This window comes from Drosophila erecta, unplaced genomic scaffold (assembly GCF_003286155.1).
Source record: "Drosophila erecta strain 14021-0224.00,06,07 unplaced genomic scaffold, DereRS2 tig00000000-arrow-pilon, whole genome shotgun sequence".
Lineage (NCBI taxonomy): Eukaryota > Metazoa > Arthropoda > Insecta > Diptera > Drosophilidae > Drosophila > Drosophila erecta.
The window spans coordinates 9105184-9125342 of NW_020825194.1; the positions used below are offsets into that span (position 1 = coordinate 9105184).

The window sequence follows — 20159 nt, forward strand, 5'->3', positions numbered from 1 at the left end:
TCTCTAAATGGCCATGGCTCTCTGCCGCTGCCATGAAATTGAGCTGTAATTGAATTGCAGTTGCACTCAGGATGTTGGCCACTATACGATGGGTTAAGAGTCTACCTTTGTGCGGAAAATCAAATAATTTGTATGCTTCAGAACTTGAAAATCTCTTTTTAAAACCCAGAAAAAGAATATATATGTTTTAATGATTGATCTCTGTGTGCTACAATTTAAAGAAAGATTTAAGTTTCTTTTCATTGAAATTCCTGATCATACAATTTTTATTTCTAATATTTTTCATTTAGTATTATTTCATTTAAGTTGATACTTCAGTTTCATGCCACAGTGCAATTGTTGGCTCATTCGATTTTTTGGCCATCTTGCAATTTATTGCACAGCATTTCACAATTAAAACACCGGCCAGCGAGCCACGTCATTAGTTTGGGCCCAAACAAATATGGCCACTGTGTGTTTGTTACGAATTCAAACATTTTAACATTTGTTTTGGCCCGCTGATAATTTGCTGCCTAGCTGGTTGCAACAAAGCAACAATGTTGTGTCGGCCCAAAAACATGCACCCATTTGCCCAATCATTCCAGTTGTTGGCAACGAAATGAAATAGTATTAAATATATGTATGTGCACATGTATAGCAAGAGAGCACACTTTTCCAATGGCCAGCAAGTTGATCTATAATTACCAAAAACCCGAGTATAGAGCACCGAGGACGGAGGACCGAAAACCGAGCCCAAGTATAAATATCATTGTCAAATGCGCTTTTAATTGATGTAGACAGGCAGCGAACACATTGGACAGCCGAGCTGGACACTCGAGTTGGCCAGGCTCAGTCGATCTGACAAGCACACATTAGCAATAAAATATCTAATTGGAGTTTTCCCCCTTCCCCCCCCCCCTGCTGCCCCCCTTGCATTGACTGGGCCAAATGAAAATTTCATTTACAACCTGGCCGGGGTAATCGAGACTTTTGTTTCGCTGAGGTTTCTGTCGCTTTTATTTATTTATTTTTTGTTCGCCATTCGTGTGGCTTGTAGCGGCTCTATAAGGCGTGATTTATGCCTTCCCCTGCAAATTTATTTCGTTTTTAATGAGTAATTTACACAAAATTGCATTAATTTGGCGGCCAAAGCCCAGCGACGCACGACAAGTCATGGCAAATTTCTGACATTTCCTTGATTTATTTACCCAAAACAAAATAGAAAAAAAAAGAAATCACAATGGAAATGGAAATGGAAATCAAATACCTGATGAGATTAATTTTAATTGTAATTGTTCAATTTGAATTGGCTTCATTCTTTTGGTAGGCCGGGCTACCAAGAAAGTGTTGCCAATTAACGCAAACATAGCGGCCAGTTGGAAAACTCGGCGTGTTGCAACGATTTCCATATGCGAATGCAGTGCAAATCCCGTGGAGATGATTTAGTGCCCCACCATCTACGGCCATCTACTTGCCCGGGCACCTATCCATGCGAATGCGCCAGCAAGTGTATCTGCGGGATACACATTTTAATTAATATGTACAAGCATCACCTAATGAAGCCGCTGCTCCAGACAGCCGGCCAATACGTGATCAACACGGCTGCCAAGTATTTTTGGTATTTTTACAACACCCAAGCTGCCACACGAGGTGCACTGAAAAAAACAAGGATTTTCCATTGCCAAAGAACTAACTATTTGCTAGCAAAGAGCGCTAGTGAAGTGATAACCATAGCCTAGATAGAAAAATCTTCATACTCTTTTGTTTATCAAATGATGTGTTATCATTCCCAGTGTATTAAATCAGAGAGAAAAGATGGAAGGCATTTCCATAGCCACTGCGAAATGCTGGAAAATGGTGCGAATGCGAATGCCACTGCAAGGTGGCTTACATTATATGGCCAAAACACCTAAGGCCATGATTTATAGTTTGTGGTAAATTAAGAAATTAAAATGCTTTTATGGGCAACTGGCCGATCTGCAGCTTCTGTTTGCGGCTCAAATGCCCCTCACCTGTCACCCCTCCGCCGTTTTTGTGTCCCCGCTGTCAGTCTGTCGAGTTAATTGCCAAAATGTTTGATAAGATTATTTCTGTGCAAGAGCCGCCCACGCTGAATAAAAAAAAAAAACAAAGTGAAAATAAAATGAAAAAACAACCTGCAGCCCCCAAAAACAAGCACCCCCAATACAAAATGATTTTCTTAATTAAAATTTTGGTTGCATGCCAGGCGCAAAATTGTGTTGCTCAAAAAGCAGCAAATTGTTGCCAGATATTAATGTGGCTTTGTAATTGGTTTTTCTCAAGTCCAAGTCACGTTAAGTCAATTAAGAGAAATGAATTTTCGTATATGAACGGATTGGCTGGATGGATTGCAATGTTGAAACAATTGCATAATGCCATGTTGTGCAGTTGTAAATTGAGTGAGAAAACTTCTTCGAAGCGAAGCGTGCTAAGGGTACATTGCAAAACAAGATGGTTTTAGTAGTTATATGCATAATAAATGATGCTTAGAAATGATATCGAAATAGGTTTCATAATTTGCATACATTGACATTAGACTAGACAACTCGTTGACAGTCTTTCGGTAACGTTACGCAACTTCTTGGTCTAGAAAGATAGCAATGTAGCCGCCAAAGAAGATGAAACCTTGGACCACATTACCATTTAAGCTCCATTAGCAGCGCCAAATATTTGAGCACGATGAGTTTAATTGGTTCCCGAGCTGGCAGCAAGTCGAATCGAAGATGCAACTCGGCGACATGGTAACATGGTAACATGGTAACATCGCCACTGGACTTGGAGCCAAGTTGCGCCATCCACTTGTTGCCATCGAGGCGATTTGCCGTCCAAATTTGGTCCGCACTGCCTTTGCACCGCTCGAGAACAAGCTCGTTAAACGTTTTCCGATTGCAATTGCGCTATAAATTCTACCAAAAATGTAACTAATGAAGTGTTATGAAAGGTGATCATAAATCGTTGACGTTCAATTGCCCATCGGCGAGATGCAGGGGATCAGAAGCGCATACAGACCGGCTTAGAACAGCAATGAGAATAGAAAAAAGCTTATCTCACACGAGAGAACGATGTCACAGACTCAAGTTCAATGGGTTTTACACATACCCTGGGTTTAGCTTGAGAATTTCAGTACTTTGTAGGCACTGCAGTTGAGCAAAAACTAATACAACACCTCGAAAACTACAAAACAAAACTAAATAATTTGTTAAGAAAGAAGCTTAGATATACTAGTATTACAATAACCACCTCTGTCATGTACAACATGCACTACATTCCACGGTATCAACTAGTCGACTTCCAAAGTCTTCAACCTTTTTCTTATCGCCACTTCCTTTTGTGTGCTAATATATTTATGTATGTCAATCACCGCTGTGAGACAACGAGATGGAAAAATGTTATACCGACTTCAACCTTCGGCGAATAGAGATGTCACCCAAAGGATGGACTCCCCAGCCGCTGCTGCTCCTCCTGCTCGTTTCCAGTGCCTGTCTCATCCGGGAATCCAAGGCAGCTAGTTTCTGCACCAAGGCTGATCAGTGTGCGCTGGATGAGGAGCTCAAGAAGGCGGCAGATTCGGTACAAGCGCGCTACGATCACACCCGCATCTACCAGGTGGAACTGGCCAGTGAGGAGCATGTGCGCCTCTTTCAGGCTCTCGAGCAGGCCAGCGATTCCTGCTCCTTCATGGGTCATGCCCGGCAGCCGGGTCAGAAGCTTACCATTATGGTAACGGGTGCCAAGGTGGCTGACTTCGATGACCTGGTGCACAGTTACAATGTGACGCACAGGGTGCTGAATCACAATTTCCAGGCCCTGATCGATGCCAACTATCGCGAGGTGGCTCCGGAAGACACAAAGCCCGAGGAGTTCGACTGGAAGCGCTATCATCCGTTGGAAAGCATCAACGCCTGGCTGAGGAATCTGGCGGAAACGCATCCCGAAGTGCACTTGGTGGATATGGGCCGCAGTGCCCAGGGAAGGTCCATCCTGGGTGTGAAGATCGCCTTCGACAACGAGAATCGAACCACTGTCTTCGTGGAGAGTGGCATCCATGCTCGCGAATGGATTGCTCCGGCCACGGCTACCTATATCATCGACCAGCTGGTGAACTCCAGGGATCCAGCTGTCCAGGCACTAGCCCGCTCCCAAAACTGGTACATTTTTCCCACCACTAATCCGGACGGATATCTGTATACCTTCCACGGCGATCGCATGTGGCGCAAAAATCGTGCCCTCTTCGGCATTTGCCGTGGTGTCGATCTCAATCGGAACTTCCCATTCCACTGGAACGTCACCGGAGCCAGTGGAGATCCCTGTCGCTATGATTACTCGGGACCAGCGGCTGCCAGTGAGGCGGAAACCAAGGTGATGATCGAGTTCCTAAAGCACCGCGTCGTAAGTGAGCGCATACGTACCTTTATAGCGCTGCACAGCTACTCCCAGATGATTATGTTTCCCTACGGACACAGTGCCGAGCGTGTGGACAACTATCAGGATCTGACTGAGATTGGTCAACTGGCAGCGCAGAAGATCAAGGATGTGAGCGGCAGGATCTACAAGAGCGGCAGTATCTACGAGACCATCTATCCCTCGGCAGGTGGCTCAAAGGATTGGGCTCATGGTGAGCTCAAGATACCGATTACCTTCTCGTACGAGCTCCGTGGAGCCGCGGACAGCGAGGATCTGTTCATTTTGTCCGCCAAGGAGATCGAACCCACCGCCGTCGAAGCCTTCGCATCCCTCCAAACGATCGTGCAGGAGGCAGGCAAACGTGGCTATTACCAGTGATCAGGGGCTCCAGCTACAGCTCCGGCACCAACTGCAATTCCAACATCAACTACAAATCCGAATCCGTATCCGAATCCATGCACCATCTGATGGGGTTGATGATGATGATAAATGTCGTCTGGCCTGGCAGTTCACATGAAAAACACATTACGCGCCATCGTTTCTTAATGCTAAATAATGATGGCAAAATCATGACACAAAACCTCATAATAATGTTGGTAAATCAAAGCAAATATAGTCAGACTCGAACAACCTTAGAAATAGTTGCAACCATTACAGTTACGATGCATTGTTATTGTACACTACCTTTGGTGGAGGGGCTTATGCGCTTGGCGATTGGTTCTGTAATTCCAATTCCTATATAGAGGTTTTCAAACTATTTTAGTAGTTTCTGCTCTTCAGAAGAGTTCAGTATCCCACAAAGCAGAAGTAGGAAACGCGAATTCTTCAGCTCTTGGATGACAAACTTGCCACACACTTCGCCAACAGGAACTTAAACAATATAAAAACGGTTTGAGCTGCATTACAATTTGTTTTTAGTTTAAAAATAACTCATTTAGAGGGTATCAGAGCAGGTGACCCATCGGATTTAGCTGGATTTGTCAGAACGGAGCCTGGCAGCTGACAGGCGAGTTATGAACCTGCGCAGCCTCGACAGACAATATGCATGTTGCACTCTGGCGCACAACTGCAACATGGACTGGCAACACCAGCAACACATTGCCGCCGACGTTGCAGACTTGTTGACGGCAATTGTCGGGTTTTTGTTTTGGTTGCGCTTTGTTGCTGCGGCCATTATAATATATATAGTTAGTAGGAGAGCTATGCCTGCCACACATGCCCCACACTGGCCGGTTAATAATGTTGCTGCCGCAGGGATGCCCGTTGTTGCTGCCGCAGATGCTGATGTTGCTGGCGATATTGATGTTGCCATAATCACGATCTAATTTATTTACAAATTGTGTTGAAATCATACGTTCAAAGTCGTGTTTAAAAGGTTCTTTATGATTTATGCCAGCGTTGAAATGAACCGCAACTACAACAATGGACAGAACAATTGCGGCTGGGAAAATATTTCTCACAGTCGCACAGACGCGATGGCCTGCAAAATTTGTTTCGTCTGCATTTATGTGCACCTAATTGATTGGGGCAAGTGGAGGAGCCAGCCAGCCAAAGCATAGCAATGGTGCAACCAGGAACTGCGGCCATTCCTACCACCAGCTAGCTAATTTAGATTTATGGCGCAAATCGCAACTTGATGCGTGATGCCGCCGAGACAAGCCGCCAGTTCCTCCTCCTTAATTTGCTCCACCTCCTCATCTGGCCCAAGGAGGAGCTCCTCCTAGCTAGGCGGCAGGAGGAGTGTTGCATGTGGCCATTTGTCATCGGGATCGAGGATCGTGTGCTGCAGCTGCGATTTCAGGCCGCTCCAAACGGGCACGAACTCTCGGCGAGTGCAACAGCAAATACATAAAAAGAAAAAAACAAAAACGTATCTCTTTCTCCCGCGCCGGCTGTTATAATCTCGCAAATGTTGATAAATTGAACGATTGCTGATTTTCACGCTGCAATTGCCCGGGGCCGTGTCACTGTGCCAGCTGGGAAATAAACATATCAACATGATAAATAAGAGGAGCGGGTTATCAGCGGCCCCAGGAACGCGCAGACACACCGGACACTCTCATGTTGCCCGAAGGACAGCCTCATAAATCAGCGGGCAACTGGACAAAATGTGAGCCGTTTTAATCGCTGATTTCCGCTTCACAAGAAATGGATATAAAACGCGCCATGGCGATGCGAAGCAGGAAAGTGAAATGAATTCGGCAAGCCGAACTCATGATGCCCTCTCTACTCTTCGGACATTCTATTTTAAATCAACCGATCTCTAAAAACTGCACAGTATGCTCCTATGGTTGGAATATTCATCTAACTTCTAAGGTTATTAAAATTAAAAAAGATAATTACTTTAATTCTGATAAAATGGAAAGGTATACGACTCTAGTAGCCAAACTGTTTCCTTCTAGTCGTCAATGAGCATATTTTATGATCGCATCGTTGCAAAAGTGACGGATTAAACCGACTTCCAGCCTGAGTTTCGAAAGCTATGCTCCTCTTGAGGCCACTTGGTTTTGGGAAACAGGTTTGCATATCGGACAGAGGCAACTTTAGGGCCGACCCTCGCACTCTACACTGCACTGCACAAGTGGGTTATTACTTATTGATTTTGTTTTATTGAATTATGGGTGTTTGTTTTGTTTCTGTCGTTTTGTTGTATTTGAGGGCAACTCTTTCAGCTAGTCGCTCATTGGATGAACAGTAAAACTAGGTTTACAAAACTTTCGCCTCGGACAGATCGTCCAGTGGCTTACTGGGCGGGGGGATCTTGTACTCCGTCTCGGGCGTCTCGTAGATCTTCTCCTCCTTGGGCTCCACAACGGACACATTGTCGGGCAGCGGCTTCTTGGGGCCGATCTTGTTCTTGGGATCGTAGGGCAGCATGACCTTGACCTTGATGCCGAGCACTCCCTGGCGCAGGAGCACATGACGGGTGGCGGTCTCGACGTAGTCGTTGCACGGATCTCCCGAATGGATCATCAGGCCATCGACGAATTTCATCGACTTGGCACGCTGACCACGCAGTTTGCCGGACACGACGACCTCGCAACCCTTGGCTCCCGACTCCATAATGTAACGGAGCACACCATAGCAAGCACGACGAACGGCCAGTCCTCCGGTGAGCTTGTACCTCAGCGACTCAGCCTGGGCGATGGCGCAGATGCCACGAGTGGCCACCTTCTCGGCGTACAGCTCAATGCGTCCGGTCTCGAAGTTGAAACGCTTCTGCACCATGGCGGTCAGCTCCCGGATGCGACGGCCCTTCTCTCCCAGCACCTGCTGGGTCTTGGTGGCCATGATGATGATCTCAGTGCGGGAGGGGGTCACACGGACCTCCACGCCGGAGTAGCCATCCTCGGCGAGTTCGCGAGTCAGGAACTCGTTCAATTCAGCCTTGAAGATGCCGTCGGAAACGAACTGTATCGGGGAAAGAACAAGACCATTATAATCCGCATTCCATATCCATGGCACATAAAGCAATCATCCTCCTTGTTGTGTTGTTGTTTCACCACGCGTTGTTGAGCTCCAACATTTTTTTGGGACGCCCATCTGCTTTGAGGTTAACTCCGAAGCCGAAGAGTTTTCGCACTTTCCGGCCGGGTTTTTCACACAACTCCGGTGAAACAACGAACGCACGGACACTGCGCTACATGCCGGTGCCAATCCTGGCCCGTTTTTCCTCATTTACCTTGCGTTTCTTGGAAATCGGAAGGGTCGTATTCATTTTGACGTCGAATCGGAAACGTGGTGCGCAGAAAAGAAAGATGCCAGTGTGACCGCGCGAGAGACGGCAAAAAATACCACCCGGCCTGCAAATAAATACTACTATATACTACTTCGGTTTAAAAAAATAGCACTTATTCACTATTGAATTTAACAATTATTTACATTACTTATAACTGAAAATATAATTCAACTATTTGCTGGTTCTGCTCCATCTTTACCGACATTAATTTACAGTACTTGATTTAAGAGATTTGTTTCGTGAACTAGCTTACTATTAGTTTGTGCACAAACCACAGAACGTAAAATGCTAAAAAAAAAAATCGAAATTTTACTTAATGTTTTTCAGATTTCATAAGTATTGTTCATAATAAGTTTGTCTGCCATTGGTTTCATGATTTTAAATCTTATTATTGACTATTATAAAAAACTAAAACTATAAAAAACTAACTAAAAAAAAATAATTGGCAAATCCATTCAAGAAAACTATAGTAACGTTTATAAGTAAGAAAATAACTTGTTTTTGAACTCAATATAATTTCAGAACATTCAAATGCAAATAAATAAAACCGGGTATTTGCAAACAAACTAAGCAGAGTTCAGAGGGGGCACATTAAATTGTATTTCGTATATATATTTGTAAGATAACACTTTTAACCACGACATCAGCACGACAATATTTCAGGACTGGCTCAGTTGGATAGCTGCGAGTTGGATAGGTTCGAGCTGTGCTCCGAATCGGAGGACGGACCTGGATGCGATGGCGCCTGCTGCTGGTGCTGTTGTGGCGCCTGCTGTTGCTGAGAGTGGGAATGGGGAAGGTGTGAGGGCTGCTTCGATTGGATGGCCGTGCCCGATTCATAGTTGATGCGGATCCATTGGCCTTCCGTGTTCTCCTTCCACAATGTGACATTGTTATCGCCACCGGTGACGGCAAGAATGTTGCCGGTGGTCGACCACGAGATGCTCCACACGGCATCGTCGAACGTGTGCAGCACAGTCGAGGTCCACTGTGACAGATCAGCGTTGCTGCTCCACACGATCACATGGCGATCCTGCGAAGCCGTGGCAATCTGCGACCGAGGCAGTCCGATCGACGGCGCCCAGGCCACGTCGCGCACCCAATCGGAGTGCGCCTCCAGGCGGTGCTCCTCCACCCAGCGGTCGTTGTCCTCGCGCCAAATCTTCACCAAGTTATCGCAACCACCGCTCACCAGACGCTTCACGGCCGTCGAACGCGAGGTTACCCGCTGGTCAAATGCCGGATCTGGAGCCTGAGCCGGACACCACGATATGGCGTTCACTCCGATCGTGTGCGCATTCGGTATCTTCTTGGCATCCCACACACCGTACTCCGTGTTGCAGGTGAGCACCGAAACCGAGCCATCCGAACTGGCGCAGGCCAGCACCAATCCGTACTCCGAAGGCGCGAAATCCACAGAGTTCACCGAGGAGTCGTGGTTGCTGTATTCGTAGCTGAAATGTGGCAAGCACAGAGGTTAGATGTGGCACTCTTTAAATGATAACAGCAATCTAAACATATGTATGACACGGCGCTTTGCTACCCTGTTATCTCGGGCATAATAGATAATTTAAGTGTGTTGTGACAGAGGGAACAACTCAATGGAAACAAAGATATATACATATATGAGAAAATCATATTATTCTCCTCAAATACTTTCCATGCCCTGATTTAAAGTATTATAATTGACAGAACTTATACATTTGTTTTCTTTAAAATGCTACGACCGGAAAGAAACAAACAAAACTGTTTAGCATAAATATTGAAGCATTAATGCGTTCCGAAAGCGTTTCAAATGTAAAAAAAAGGCATTCATTTTATATATGGACCTAACAATGGGTGTCCTCTGGTCGTTTCCTCAAACAGCCATCACTTTGTTGGTATGGGTGTGCCCGTTTACTTACAGCTTAGTCCAATCCCGGGGCGTTGTGGACTTCCAGACGATCACCTTGCGGTCGTAGGAGCACGAGGCCAGGATGTTGCCGAACTTGGGATGTGCCCAGGCCACCTGCCACACGGGTCCCTGGTGTCCCTTGAGCTCCGCCAGCGCCTTGTTGTTTTTGCGCGAGTGGAAGATGCGGACGCTGCCGTCCGAGGAGCAGGTGGCCAGCAGGAGGCCGTAGAAGTCCAGCGCCGCGTGGTGGACCATGTCCTCGTGCTCGGTGTCGATCTCTTGCAGCAGGCTCACCATCTTGCTTCAAATCCGTTCGTCCGGTCGCCAGATAAATTGATTAAATGCAAGTCGTGTTTTTTTTCCGGCGCTTGACGTGGAACCTGGACGAGCAGTGTGACCAGAGCGCGCCAGCGACACACTTCTCTGGTCACACTTCTCATTCGCCTGATGGTCACTCTGGTATAAAAACGGGTGAATACAAAATAATTTGAAGCTTTTTTAGTTAATATTATTATTCAGGAACACATTAGCATTTATTTATATTCATTATAGATCGGATTTTGGCTTTGGTGAGTTTTGTACAGTTTGAGCGCTGTTTTGGTACGCTTTTGGTGCAGTTTTGGTTACAAATTTATAGTAAAATAGAAGAACAGACAGACAAAAATAGAGTTATAACATTTCAAACACTTGTATGAATAAAATTTGCCTGGTTATTTGCTTCAGAGGGAAACATCTTTTCTTGTAGCCCTATAATTCCCAACTAGTTCTAGTGAAGACTGTAAGGCATGTCTTCTAATTTATAGTCGCAAAATATTTCAAGTAATCTCTCTTACCGGTCGAGCAGTGAGTGTAGTGTATGTGTAGTGTATGTACGCACGTATGTATGTATGTAAGTATGTATGTATGTATGTATGTAATTATGTATGTATGTATGAATGAATGTATGTACGTATGTATGTATGAATGTATGTATGTATGTATGTATGTATGTATGTATGTATGTATGTATGTATGTATGTATGTATGTATGCATGTATGTATGTATGTATGTATGTATGCATGTATGTATGTATGTATGTATGTATGTATGCATGTATGCATGTATGCATGTATGTACATATATAGTGTATGTGTTACTTGCACAAAGTAGTAAACATTTTCTTAATTAAAGCCTGAAGAATGTTTAACTTACTGGAAACATATTTTCTTGTAGCCCTATAATTCCCAACTAGTTCTAGTGAGGACTGTAAGGCATGTCTTCTAATTTATAGTCACAAAATATTTCAAGTAATGTCTCTTACCGGTCGAGCAGTGAGTGTAGTGTATGTGTTCTTAAGTGTGATTACTTGCAAGATGACATCATTTTTTTTGATAAAAAAAATATCATCGATACGATATTTTTTTTAATATCACGACATTCCTACTTATAAAATACCATTACTATTGAAAAGCTTATCGTGCAACTCCATGGCGATAGTATCGCAGACACCTGTCACGCGGCCATCACTAACACCAACTGCTATTGTGAACTAACAATTGTCACTTTTCCGCACGAAAGTTAGCATTTGCCAAGGAAAAAAAGGTGAAAATAAGGTTTAAATTAAATGCAAAATATTTGAGGGAGTAGAGTTTGAATACCGGATAAAGTGCCTAGCAAAGGCAGCTTGACATCCGTTTGGAAAACGTCGAAACAACAAATAGTATTACATAACCTTTTTAAGGTTACCTACGAAGGAGGCCGAATTGTGCTATTCTAACAAAGATCCATCCATTCCAGATGCTGTCGCAATCCCTGCTGAGTGGCATGCGTGTCCTGCGCACAGAGGCGCGCCGTAACTTTGGAATCGTCGCCCCCGCCCTGAACAAGGCCTCCGATCCCATCCAGCAGCTGTTCCTGGACAAAGTGCGCGAGTACAAGCAGAAGAGCGCGTAAGTTATGGCTCCTCAATCCGCTGGTGGGTCGCAAAGTAATCCATGTTTCGCTCGCCTGCAGTGGGGGTAAGCTGGTGGACTCCAATCCCGACATTGAGCGGGAGCTGAAGACCGAACTGGACCGTGTGGCCAAGCAGTTTGGCAGCGATGGCAAGACCGACATGCTGAAGTTCCCCGAGTTCCAGTTCCCCGATGTTAAGGTGGACCCCATCACCCAGGCACCGCAGTAGAGATCGCTCCTCGCGAATGAGTTAGTGTAATTGCTTTAAGTTCAGCTGCCCACGAAAACGCGGGCGCGTCAACAAAAATCAATAAAATCGGGAAAACAACAAGCGACTCGTACGAGAAACCCATTAAAAGCGTGTGAATCTCAATGGATTATAGAGCGCGTGTATCCCTAAACGCAGACATCGGATTGTCATGTTATAAAATTAACATACAGAAGTGTTTATAGCGACGCATTAATGGTAGTATTGATTTGGCTATGACATCATGAACTCGGAACTCATTAAAATCTATTCAAATTCCATTATAAATACAATATATTTAGGAGCAAAACTAAAGGACCTAGCGTGGCGTGGTCAGCGCCTGATGAACAGTCTGCTGGAGCAACTGCATCTTGTGGTTGCCAGCCACCTTGTTGAACGTGCTCAGCAGCGTCTGGATGTCCTTACCGCTGATGAGGGGCACAAAGTTACCAGCGCAAGTGCAGAACTCGGCAAGATTCTCGCGCTTGATCTCGCTGCAGCGCGAACAGCGCAGATCCTGCAGCACATAGGACATCATCTTGCGCTGCAGGGCATCCAGCATCCTCATCTCGATCTCCTCGTTATCATAGGCCACATAGCACTGGGCACACAGCCAAACGGGTCTGCAAAAGCAAGCAATCAATAATTTGTAGCACTTTGTGCACTGGTTTGTGTACTCACACTCCATCCTTCATGGCGCGATGCTTGTCCTTGCAGAGATCCAGATCCCTGCAGTGATTGCAGGCCTTGCAGATGACCTCGTTGATGATGTGACTGTCGCAGGGATCCTCCCACTCAGCCAAGTCCGAGAACTCGCCAATCCCCACCAGACGCAGCATATTTCGGCGCAACTCGTTGATCTGCTCCGCCAGCGTCTTGTCCACACTCAACGCCTTGATCAGAGTGCGGATAAGTTCCAGTCCCGGACTGGGCTTGCCCTTGCCGTAGTTCTTGTGCAGCTTCAGGATGAAGTCGAACGCACAGTGTGAGATATCCTTGATGGCCTGCTCGGTGGTCTTCTTTTCGGCCAAGGATTGCATGAAGAGGGTCAGCAGGGATTCAAACTTCTCGCGGCACTCGTTTTCATCGGGCAGGTGTTCGCCAATTGTCCAGTTCAGCTCCAGCGACAGCTCATCCTCCTGATCCTGATCCTGCTCAGGCTCGTTGCTCTCCGCCGGATCACGGTTTTCCGAATCCTCCTCTTCATCCTCTTCGTCGTCTTGGTCGCGTTCTGAATCCCGTATCATTGTGGTGGAAACTATTGAGGACACTGTCTCATCAATTCCCTTGGGCAGCTTTCCCCTAATCCCCGAGAAATTTGCCTGGTCCATCCAGAGCATAAAGTTCCAGCACTGCTCGAAGCTCAATTGGATGGAGTGGAACATCTCCTTGTTCCTCAAGCTCTGCACAATGTAGTCCACGTAGCCCAGGGCATCGGAGACGGTTTTCTTGCCGGAACTGAGGATAATCCTATTGAAGTCCGCATAGACAATGGTGGCGCCCAATCTCTTAAACTCGGCTATGATGCGCAAGAACATCTTCCTCATAAGATTGTTCAGAGATCTTCTCAACGCGGGATCATAAAGTAGTGCATTACTGGAGCGCACCCAGCGATAGAAGTGCACGATCTGGAAGTCCGAGAAGATGTTCCTGTTGATCGATACCTCTCGCAACCAGCCATTCACCATGGAGCGCATTACGCGGAAGGCGGCGGAGCAGAGGGCCGTTTCATCATAACTTGGCAAGGTGGCAGCCGGCACTGTGCCGATCATCTCCTCCAGCGAGGCCTGCGGCATCACATCGAAGGTAATGGCGGAGGAGGCGCCCTCCATTTCCTGAATCCTGGTCGACTGGAGCAGTGCGCTCACTGCCAGGCTGTCCAGAGCCAGCTCCACGCAAACATCCGGATAGAAACCTGCCTTGTTCTGCACCACACTGATGCTCTCCTCGAATTCCGCCAGCAGCCGGCTGTCGTCCGCCTCCCGGCCACCCAAATCTGGCCGGGTACTCGCCGACCACCACAGCACAAAGTTATGCCGCTGCAGCAAGCGAGCGAAGAAAAGATCCGCGCCAAAGAGCACAGTATCCGGCGGCATATTGCCAATGGGCACATGGAAGTAGCGACACTGGTCCAGCATCAAATCGAGGACATTGTTCAGATTCAGAAAGTGACGTATCACTGCTCTGGAACCCTGCCGCTGCCAATCCAAGCCAGAGAGCAAACTGGCATCGTCGGAGATGTGGATCTGGGCCTGGGGAAACTCCAGCAGTATCGGCATGGCCAGGCTGAGTTTACGCGCCGCCAGCGCAGTTTGCAGGCACAGAATGGTGGGTCCCTGATGCTCCTGCTTGTAGGTGGTCAGTGCCCGCTGAATGTGCCGGTAGATCTGCTTGACATCCACCTCTATGAGAACCTCAAAGGTGTAATCCTCCACAGGGATCTTATCTTGCTCCTCGCTTGTCAGATTCTTGAGGAGCGCCAAACGCTCGGCGGTATATAGTTGCCTCATGTTGGGCATCTGGTTGGCACGCACCGTATCCAAGGCAAAGATATAGGCCTTCTTGCTGGGCATCAGGATCAATGACCAGATCTCCTTCTTGGCCGTCGGTGTGTTGTGCTGGTAGAGGTAGATCTTGCGCAACCGATTGTTGGCACTGGCCAGATATTTGACCTGCGTCTGCGGCCGCTGCTCCAGCTGCTCGATGCTAAAGGTTTCCAGATCCTTGGTGGCCAGCTGGGCCAAGCGACGTGCCTCTTCGCGCTGCACGCCGCAAATGCAGCCCATGTCCATCAGGGCGCGGAACTCCAACGTCATCTGCGTCTCGTATATGCCCTCGATGTCGGGCGTGGCCAGATCCGCCAGCATGCCCAGGGAGTTATCGCGGAAGAGCTGCTCGGGTACACTATACCGGTAGAGATTGAAAACAGGTCGGGATCGCGGCAGCACTCGGTTAACCTTGCGCCAAAGTTGACCCTCCTCGGGTGGAGCAGCACTCCGCTGATTTACATAGAAAATCCTCGGCACCGTCAACTTGATCTTGTGCAGCTCCTCGCCGATTAGGGCCCACACGGTGAAGTGGCCCAGGTCGTCGATGGGCACCAGTTGTACGATCTGCCACGGCTGGTCCAGCAGGGTGCGTTGTGCTCGTCTCAGGAAGCCGCCCAGTGTGGCTGTGGATCCTGTGGCTCTGACCACCGGTGGGTCCTCGCCTCGAGTTCGCTTGCTAGCCTGACGATTACGCTGGCGCTGATCCTGCTGCCATTTCCATTTCTTCTTCTGAAATCTCACCCACTCCACGATGGTCTTTCTGGTTTCGCCGATGGGCGGTGGTGCGCCCAGGGCCTGACGCCACGTGGTGGCCTGCGGCTCATCGTTCTCCTCCAGCTGGACCCTCTTTCGCTTGGTGACTATCGGGCAGCCTGCAGCACCCTCTCCACCATCCTTGCCAGCCAAATCTTCCATATCCGCCAGCTTGTCCTCCTCGGTAGCCAGAGGTTTCGGCTTGGGTCTGCTGGTGAACATCTCATTTATGCGCCGCTGCTTCAGCACATCGTTCTTCTCCAGCATCTTCTTGTGCAACCAATCCGGATGCTGAACCCTGGGCACTGGATTGGCCAGTCCCTGCAGTGCCGCCGGTATGGTGATGATCTTCTGGATGGTGCCACCCAATCTCTCTATGTAGTAGTTCCAATCGAGCACATCGCGTATGTCCGCATCGCCCATGGTGTTATCCTTGAGCCAGCGACGCAGGTGATGGCGTCGCACACTCGGCTCGGATTGGAAAATGGCCAATGGAATAGCTCGCTCGGTGACGGGTGCTCCTTCGGGCTTCTTGGATATAATGTACTTACAGGCCAGGCCCGCATCCTTGACCATCTGCTCGCCCAGGAACTCAGCCAATCGCTTGGCCGTGGAGATGGACGTACTCTTTTGGGCGCCATACTCCTCAAGCTTCTTGGACATGCTCTTGTTCTCCGAAATCAGTTCGAATAGCTCAGAGTCGGGCAGATTCGATCCTCTGCTGTAGAGTACATCCAGCCAGTAGTCCGCCACCTTGGCCACAGATGCGTAGCATTCCTCAAGAGTACTGCCTGCGAGGAATGCCTCGAAGACGGAACTCTGAAAATTTTTGATCAACTGCAGTTCACCACGTCGCTTCACCTCGAATCCCTTGAGTTCCGCCAGTGAGCCATCGAAATTAAAGACGGCATATCGTTTCTTCAGCTTCTTGCCCTCCTCTTTGGCAGCGGGCAACACCATGGCCAGGTAGGGTCCATCCACCTCAAAGAATATGGAGTTCTCATCCCGAACATCGTACTTGGGTAGATTGTTTTCCTTATCCTTCCGCAACTCGTGGTACTGGTCGTTGGTGAAGTGATCTTTCACCATGGTGTTTAGCACCGCATTCGGATACGATATGTTGATCTTCTTTTTCTTCTCGTGGCTCGTGTGAATGGTAAACTCCTGCGGAAAAGATCCAGGTAATATGCACCATATGCCATCAGTGTCCAATTCCAGAGGGCGACCAACGCGCTCGATGATTTCCCTCGCCTTGGTGATGATATTCGAGCCAGTGAGGCACACAATGCCGGCCATTGGCATGGAATGCCAACGAGCTCCGCGCCTCATCACGTATCCGTAGAAGGAGTTCAGGATGCACTTGTGGGCCAACTGCAGGGAATCGTAGAGCACCTCCCTGCCCTTGGCTGCCTTGATCTCTGCCGCGTCTCCAGAAGCCACGGCAGCATTCACCGATGCTTTGGCCACCTTGGTGAGTCCCTTGTACTCGTACCGACGATCTCGGAAAGCTCGCACAGTGTCCACATAGAAGCTGTTCTCTTTCTGGCAGATGGTCGAAGTGCGGGTTTCCAGTTTGGTTAGCTTGGTCTTTTTGTAAGCCTTGCGGCAGTAGTCCGTGAGTCGTTTCTTCTCGTACGCCGCCTGATCCTCCTTGGAGAGCTCGTGAAAGGCACGCTGTGGTCCACCAGGGAAGAGGGGCGGAAACTTCTCAGTCTCCAGCTGCTGCTGGATGCGCTGGAACTCGTTCCTGGAGGCGGGCAACATCTCGCCGCGCCACAGCCAGTCCATGGAACGTTTGCACCGAACTCCTGGCTTGTTGAAGTCACAGGCGGCACAGTCTAAGTCACTAACCATGGCGGATGGCTGCAGGCGATTGGTTAGGATGATGTTGGGGTACATGGCACCCACGTCCAAGTGATAGATGACCGGCTGCTCCAAGCGATTGGGGATATCGTGCAGGCCTTGTAGTCCCTGCACAATCTCCTGCCGCACTTCATCCAGATTCAAGACCTTTTCGAGCGGAATGCCCTCCTCCACTTCGATAGCATGGCGCAGCACCGCATCAACCTGGTCCTGGAGTTGCTTGACCATGGCAGGATCTAGGCGAAAACGGCATGGGATGTCCGCCCGGAAGACGCCCGATTCCAAAGCCTCCACATGGCCACCAACATAGGTTTCCGAATCCAGGACATGTCCCTCGCTGGAGAGCTTGTTTAGCTCACTCTGATGCTTGTTGGGATACACAATCTGGGCGTGGTAAGCCTCTACCATCAGCAACGTTTCGCAGAGTGTACCGGAACCCTTTCTTAAGATCTCATCGGGTTCCATTGGGATAATCGTATTCAGGGCGAAGATAAATGGATGCACATACTTCATGTACAGATAGTAAGTGGCAACCGCATCGGATACAGAGTAATTGGCAAGCACTTGGGGCTGCTCCACGGCCATGAGGCACATGTCCTCCGGATCCAGTTCCACGGGATCGTAGCGTAATTTAGCCTTGGCCACCGCCTTTAAGCCTTGAGATCCAACGGGTAAATAGGAATCTCGCTTCACCCAACACAAGCAATCCATGTGTATAGCCGGACGACTTAGGTAGTTGCCATCCCGCAGTTTGGAGAAACCAATCTCCTGCTTCATGTCCAGGTCGTACACGGCAGCACGCGTCTCCACGAAGGGCCAATCGAAGAAGTCGCCGTTGTATGTAACTATTATGTGGGGGCGCACCTCCATGATGTGATCGAAAAATCGCTGGAGCAGCTGCATCTCGTTCTCTTCGTTGAATACTATGAAGTTGCCCTCGAACTCCGGCTTGGGAGTGTACTCGAAGTCGTCCACATTGGAGGATATAATCTCGCGATTGGTTATCAGGTAACCCTGACCATCGATCATGTACGAGATCATCATAACCTGATCCGTTTGGGCGTCGGGAAACTTCAGCGGCAGCTTGGTGGTTTCTATATCGAAGGCCAGGACTACTGGTTCGGGTCTGTCCAGGATATCCGGTCGGCAGGTGATGTTGGGCAGTTCCACGCCACTTCTGCACCTGATGTTGTACCACTGTCCACAGAAGATGCGCAGATCGATGGACACGCGGACGTGGTAGGGCACATCGTGCTCCCTTATGTCCACAATGCAATCCATGTAGTCCTGCTGCCTCTTGCCCAGCGTGGCATCCTCCGAACCCGCGGAGGATTGGGCCAACGAGGTGGCCAGCATTTGCATGTAGTATGTGTTGGATTTCTGACGCTCCTGATTTCTCTTCACCGCCGACATGAGTTCCCTTCTAACCTTGGTCATGGCTGTCTGGTTGAGAAACGATAGCTTTATGTACTGCTGCTGCAAGCCGGATAGATGATTTGGCAAGTCCAAATCCTCCTTGGTGATGTGCTCCAAGCCGCAAATCTGCCCGGAATACTTGCGACCCAGAAACCGGGCCACCTCCAGATGCATATTGTCCTCCGGGCGGATGAGCAAATACGGCTGATAGGCCACCGTGCATTTGAAGCGGGAACCATCCATTTGGATGAAGAACAGATCCAAGGCAGCAATCAATCTTCTGTCCTCATCCAAAACCTCGTTCTGCGTTGGACATACCCATTAGTGGACATTATGTTCGTGGTCTTGGGGCATGCCCGACTTACCGCATGCATGTTGATGAGGTAGCCCGTCCGCTCCTGGCTGTCCTTGACCCGGTCGAAGCCATATTTCGAGTCGATTTTGTCGTTCTCCCGGGATTGACGATAGCCCGCCTCATTGAAGAAGTCGTCGCTGTGGATATTCCCATGTTCAGCATGAAATCCTTGGAATTCCACCACTCACCCTTCTGTGCGATTCTCGCTGACGAATTTACCCGTATTTTGCAGCACTTTGCTCTTGCCGGAGTCTGCCATTTCCGTGTTGTTTGGCAGAAATAAAATAAATAAATGTAAATAACTTGTTGCCGCCAAAAATCTGCAACGTCTACGAAATGTGCTAACGCGTTGGAGAGAATACCCGCATTTGGCGGTTGCACAGCACTGGACAGTTGGATATTTGGCGCCAATTTGCAATTTTTGAAAATTGAAATCAAAAGAATTAATTAATACAAATGCCACTGATATTATGACTATGACTATATTATTCCTCAATGCTATCAATAAAAAATAAACTTCAATAATTTGTTTTATGAGCTGTTAAATCAGTTTAAATCCTTGAAACTGAATTTTTATGTTTATTTCATTACAGCTTGACCATTTCTGCTATAAATTATAATTTATATAAGTTTTATGAGTTTTTTAAATCGAATAGAATCCTTTAAACAGAATATTTATGTTTATTTCGTTGCAGCTCGTCCATTTTGCTATAATTTCCGTGTAATGGGCATTAAATGCCCTATTTCTTGTCACTCAAGGGACAGTTGCTGGCCACTTGAGTCGGCCTGTTGGCCATGTGTGCCCAGTTCGAGTTTCCCATTGCTGAAATGTGAACTTTTTCTAGTAGTTCGCCGCTGCATTGGCATCATGCAGTCACGCACACAGGCGCATTCATTCATAAAAATCCGGCTCACCTACACGAGTTGTAAGATTCCAGCGCAGAGGAGCGAAAGAGAGAGAGAGAGGGAGAGAGAGCGGCGCGCATGCGCTCTTTAAGTTTTATTT

The 20159-nt window shown here is 47.9% G+C and overlaps 5 protein-coding genes across 5 annotated transcripts; 2 read left to right on the forward strand and 3 right to left on the reverse strand.

Annotated features, from left to right (window-relative positions):
- Nucleotides 1-3348: 3348 nt before the first annotated feature.
- On the forward strand, nucleotides 3349-5060 carry LOC6554239 (zinc carboxypeptidase). Its single transcript, XM_001982112.3, has one exon. It carries the CDS (start codon nucleotides 3379-3381, stop codon nucleotides 4780-4782), a length of 1404 nt encoding a protein of 467 aa, XP_001982148.2. The 5' UTR covers nucleotides 3349-3378; the 3' UTR covers nucleotides 4783-5060.
- Nucleotides 5061-6990: 1930 nt separating this feature from the next.
- On the reverse strand, nucleotides 6991-8197 carry LOC6554240 (40S ribosomal protein S3). Its single transcript, XM_001982113.3, has 2 exons — nucleotides 8087-8197; nucleotides 6991-7815 (listed from the first exon to the last, which is right to left on the reverse strand). Exons 1-2 carry the CDS (start codon nucleotides 8120-8122, stop codon nucleotides 7111-7113), a joined length of 741 nt encoding a protein of 246 aa, XP_001982149.1. The 5' UTR covers nucleotides 8123-8197; the 3' UTR covers nucleotides 6991-7110.
- Nucleotides 8198-8719: 522 nt separating this feature from the next.
- On the reverse strand, nucleotides 8720-10474 carry LOC6554241 (protein SEC13 homolog). Its single transcript, XM_001982114.3, has 2 exons — nucleotides 10048-10474; nucleotides 8720-9597 (listed from the first exon to the last, which is right to left on the reverse strand). The coding sequence occupies exons 1-2, from the start codon at nucleotides 10332-10334 to the stop codon at nucleotides 8814-8816; spliced, it is 1071 nt and encodes a 356-aa protein (XP_001982150.1). The 5' UTR covers nucleotides 10335-10474; the 3' UTR covers nucleotides 8720-8813.
- A 1033-nt stretch (nucleotides 10475-11507) lies between these two features.
- LOC6554242 (ATP synthase-coupling factor 6, mitochondrial) lies at nucleotides 11508-12328 on the forward strand. The gene is made up of 3 exons (XM_015153833.2): nucleotides 11508-11619; nucleotides 11815-11966; nucleotides 12031-12328. The coding sequence occupies exons 2-3, from the start codon at nucleotides 11815-11817 to the stop codon at nucleotides 12197-12199; spliced, it is 321 nt and encodes a 106-aa protein (XP_015009319.1). The 5' UTR covers nucleotides 11508-11619; the 3' UTR covers nucleotides 12200-12328.
- A 139-nt stretch (nucleotides 12329-12467) lies between these two features.
- Nucleotides 12468-19500, reverse strand: LOC6554243 (DNA polymerase epsilon catalytic subunit A). Its single transcript, XM_001982116.3, has 4 exons — nucleotides 19342-19500; nucleotides 19164-19290; nucleotides 12899-19101; nucleotides 12468-12840 (listed from the first exon to the last, which is right to left on the reverse strand). Exons 1-4 carry the CDS (start codon nucleotides 19410-19412, stop codon nucleotides 12537-12539), a joined length of 6705 nt encoding a protein of 2234 aa, XP_001982152.1. The 5' UTR covers nucleotides 19413-19500; the 3' UTR covers nucleotides 12468-12536.
- Between the last annotated feature and the right edge of the window lie 659 nt (nucleotides 19501-20159).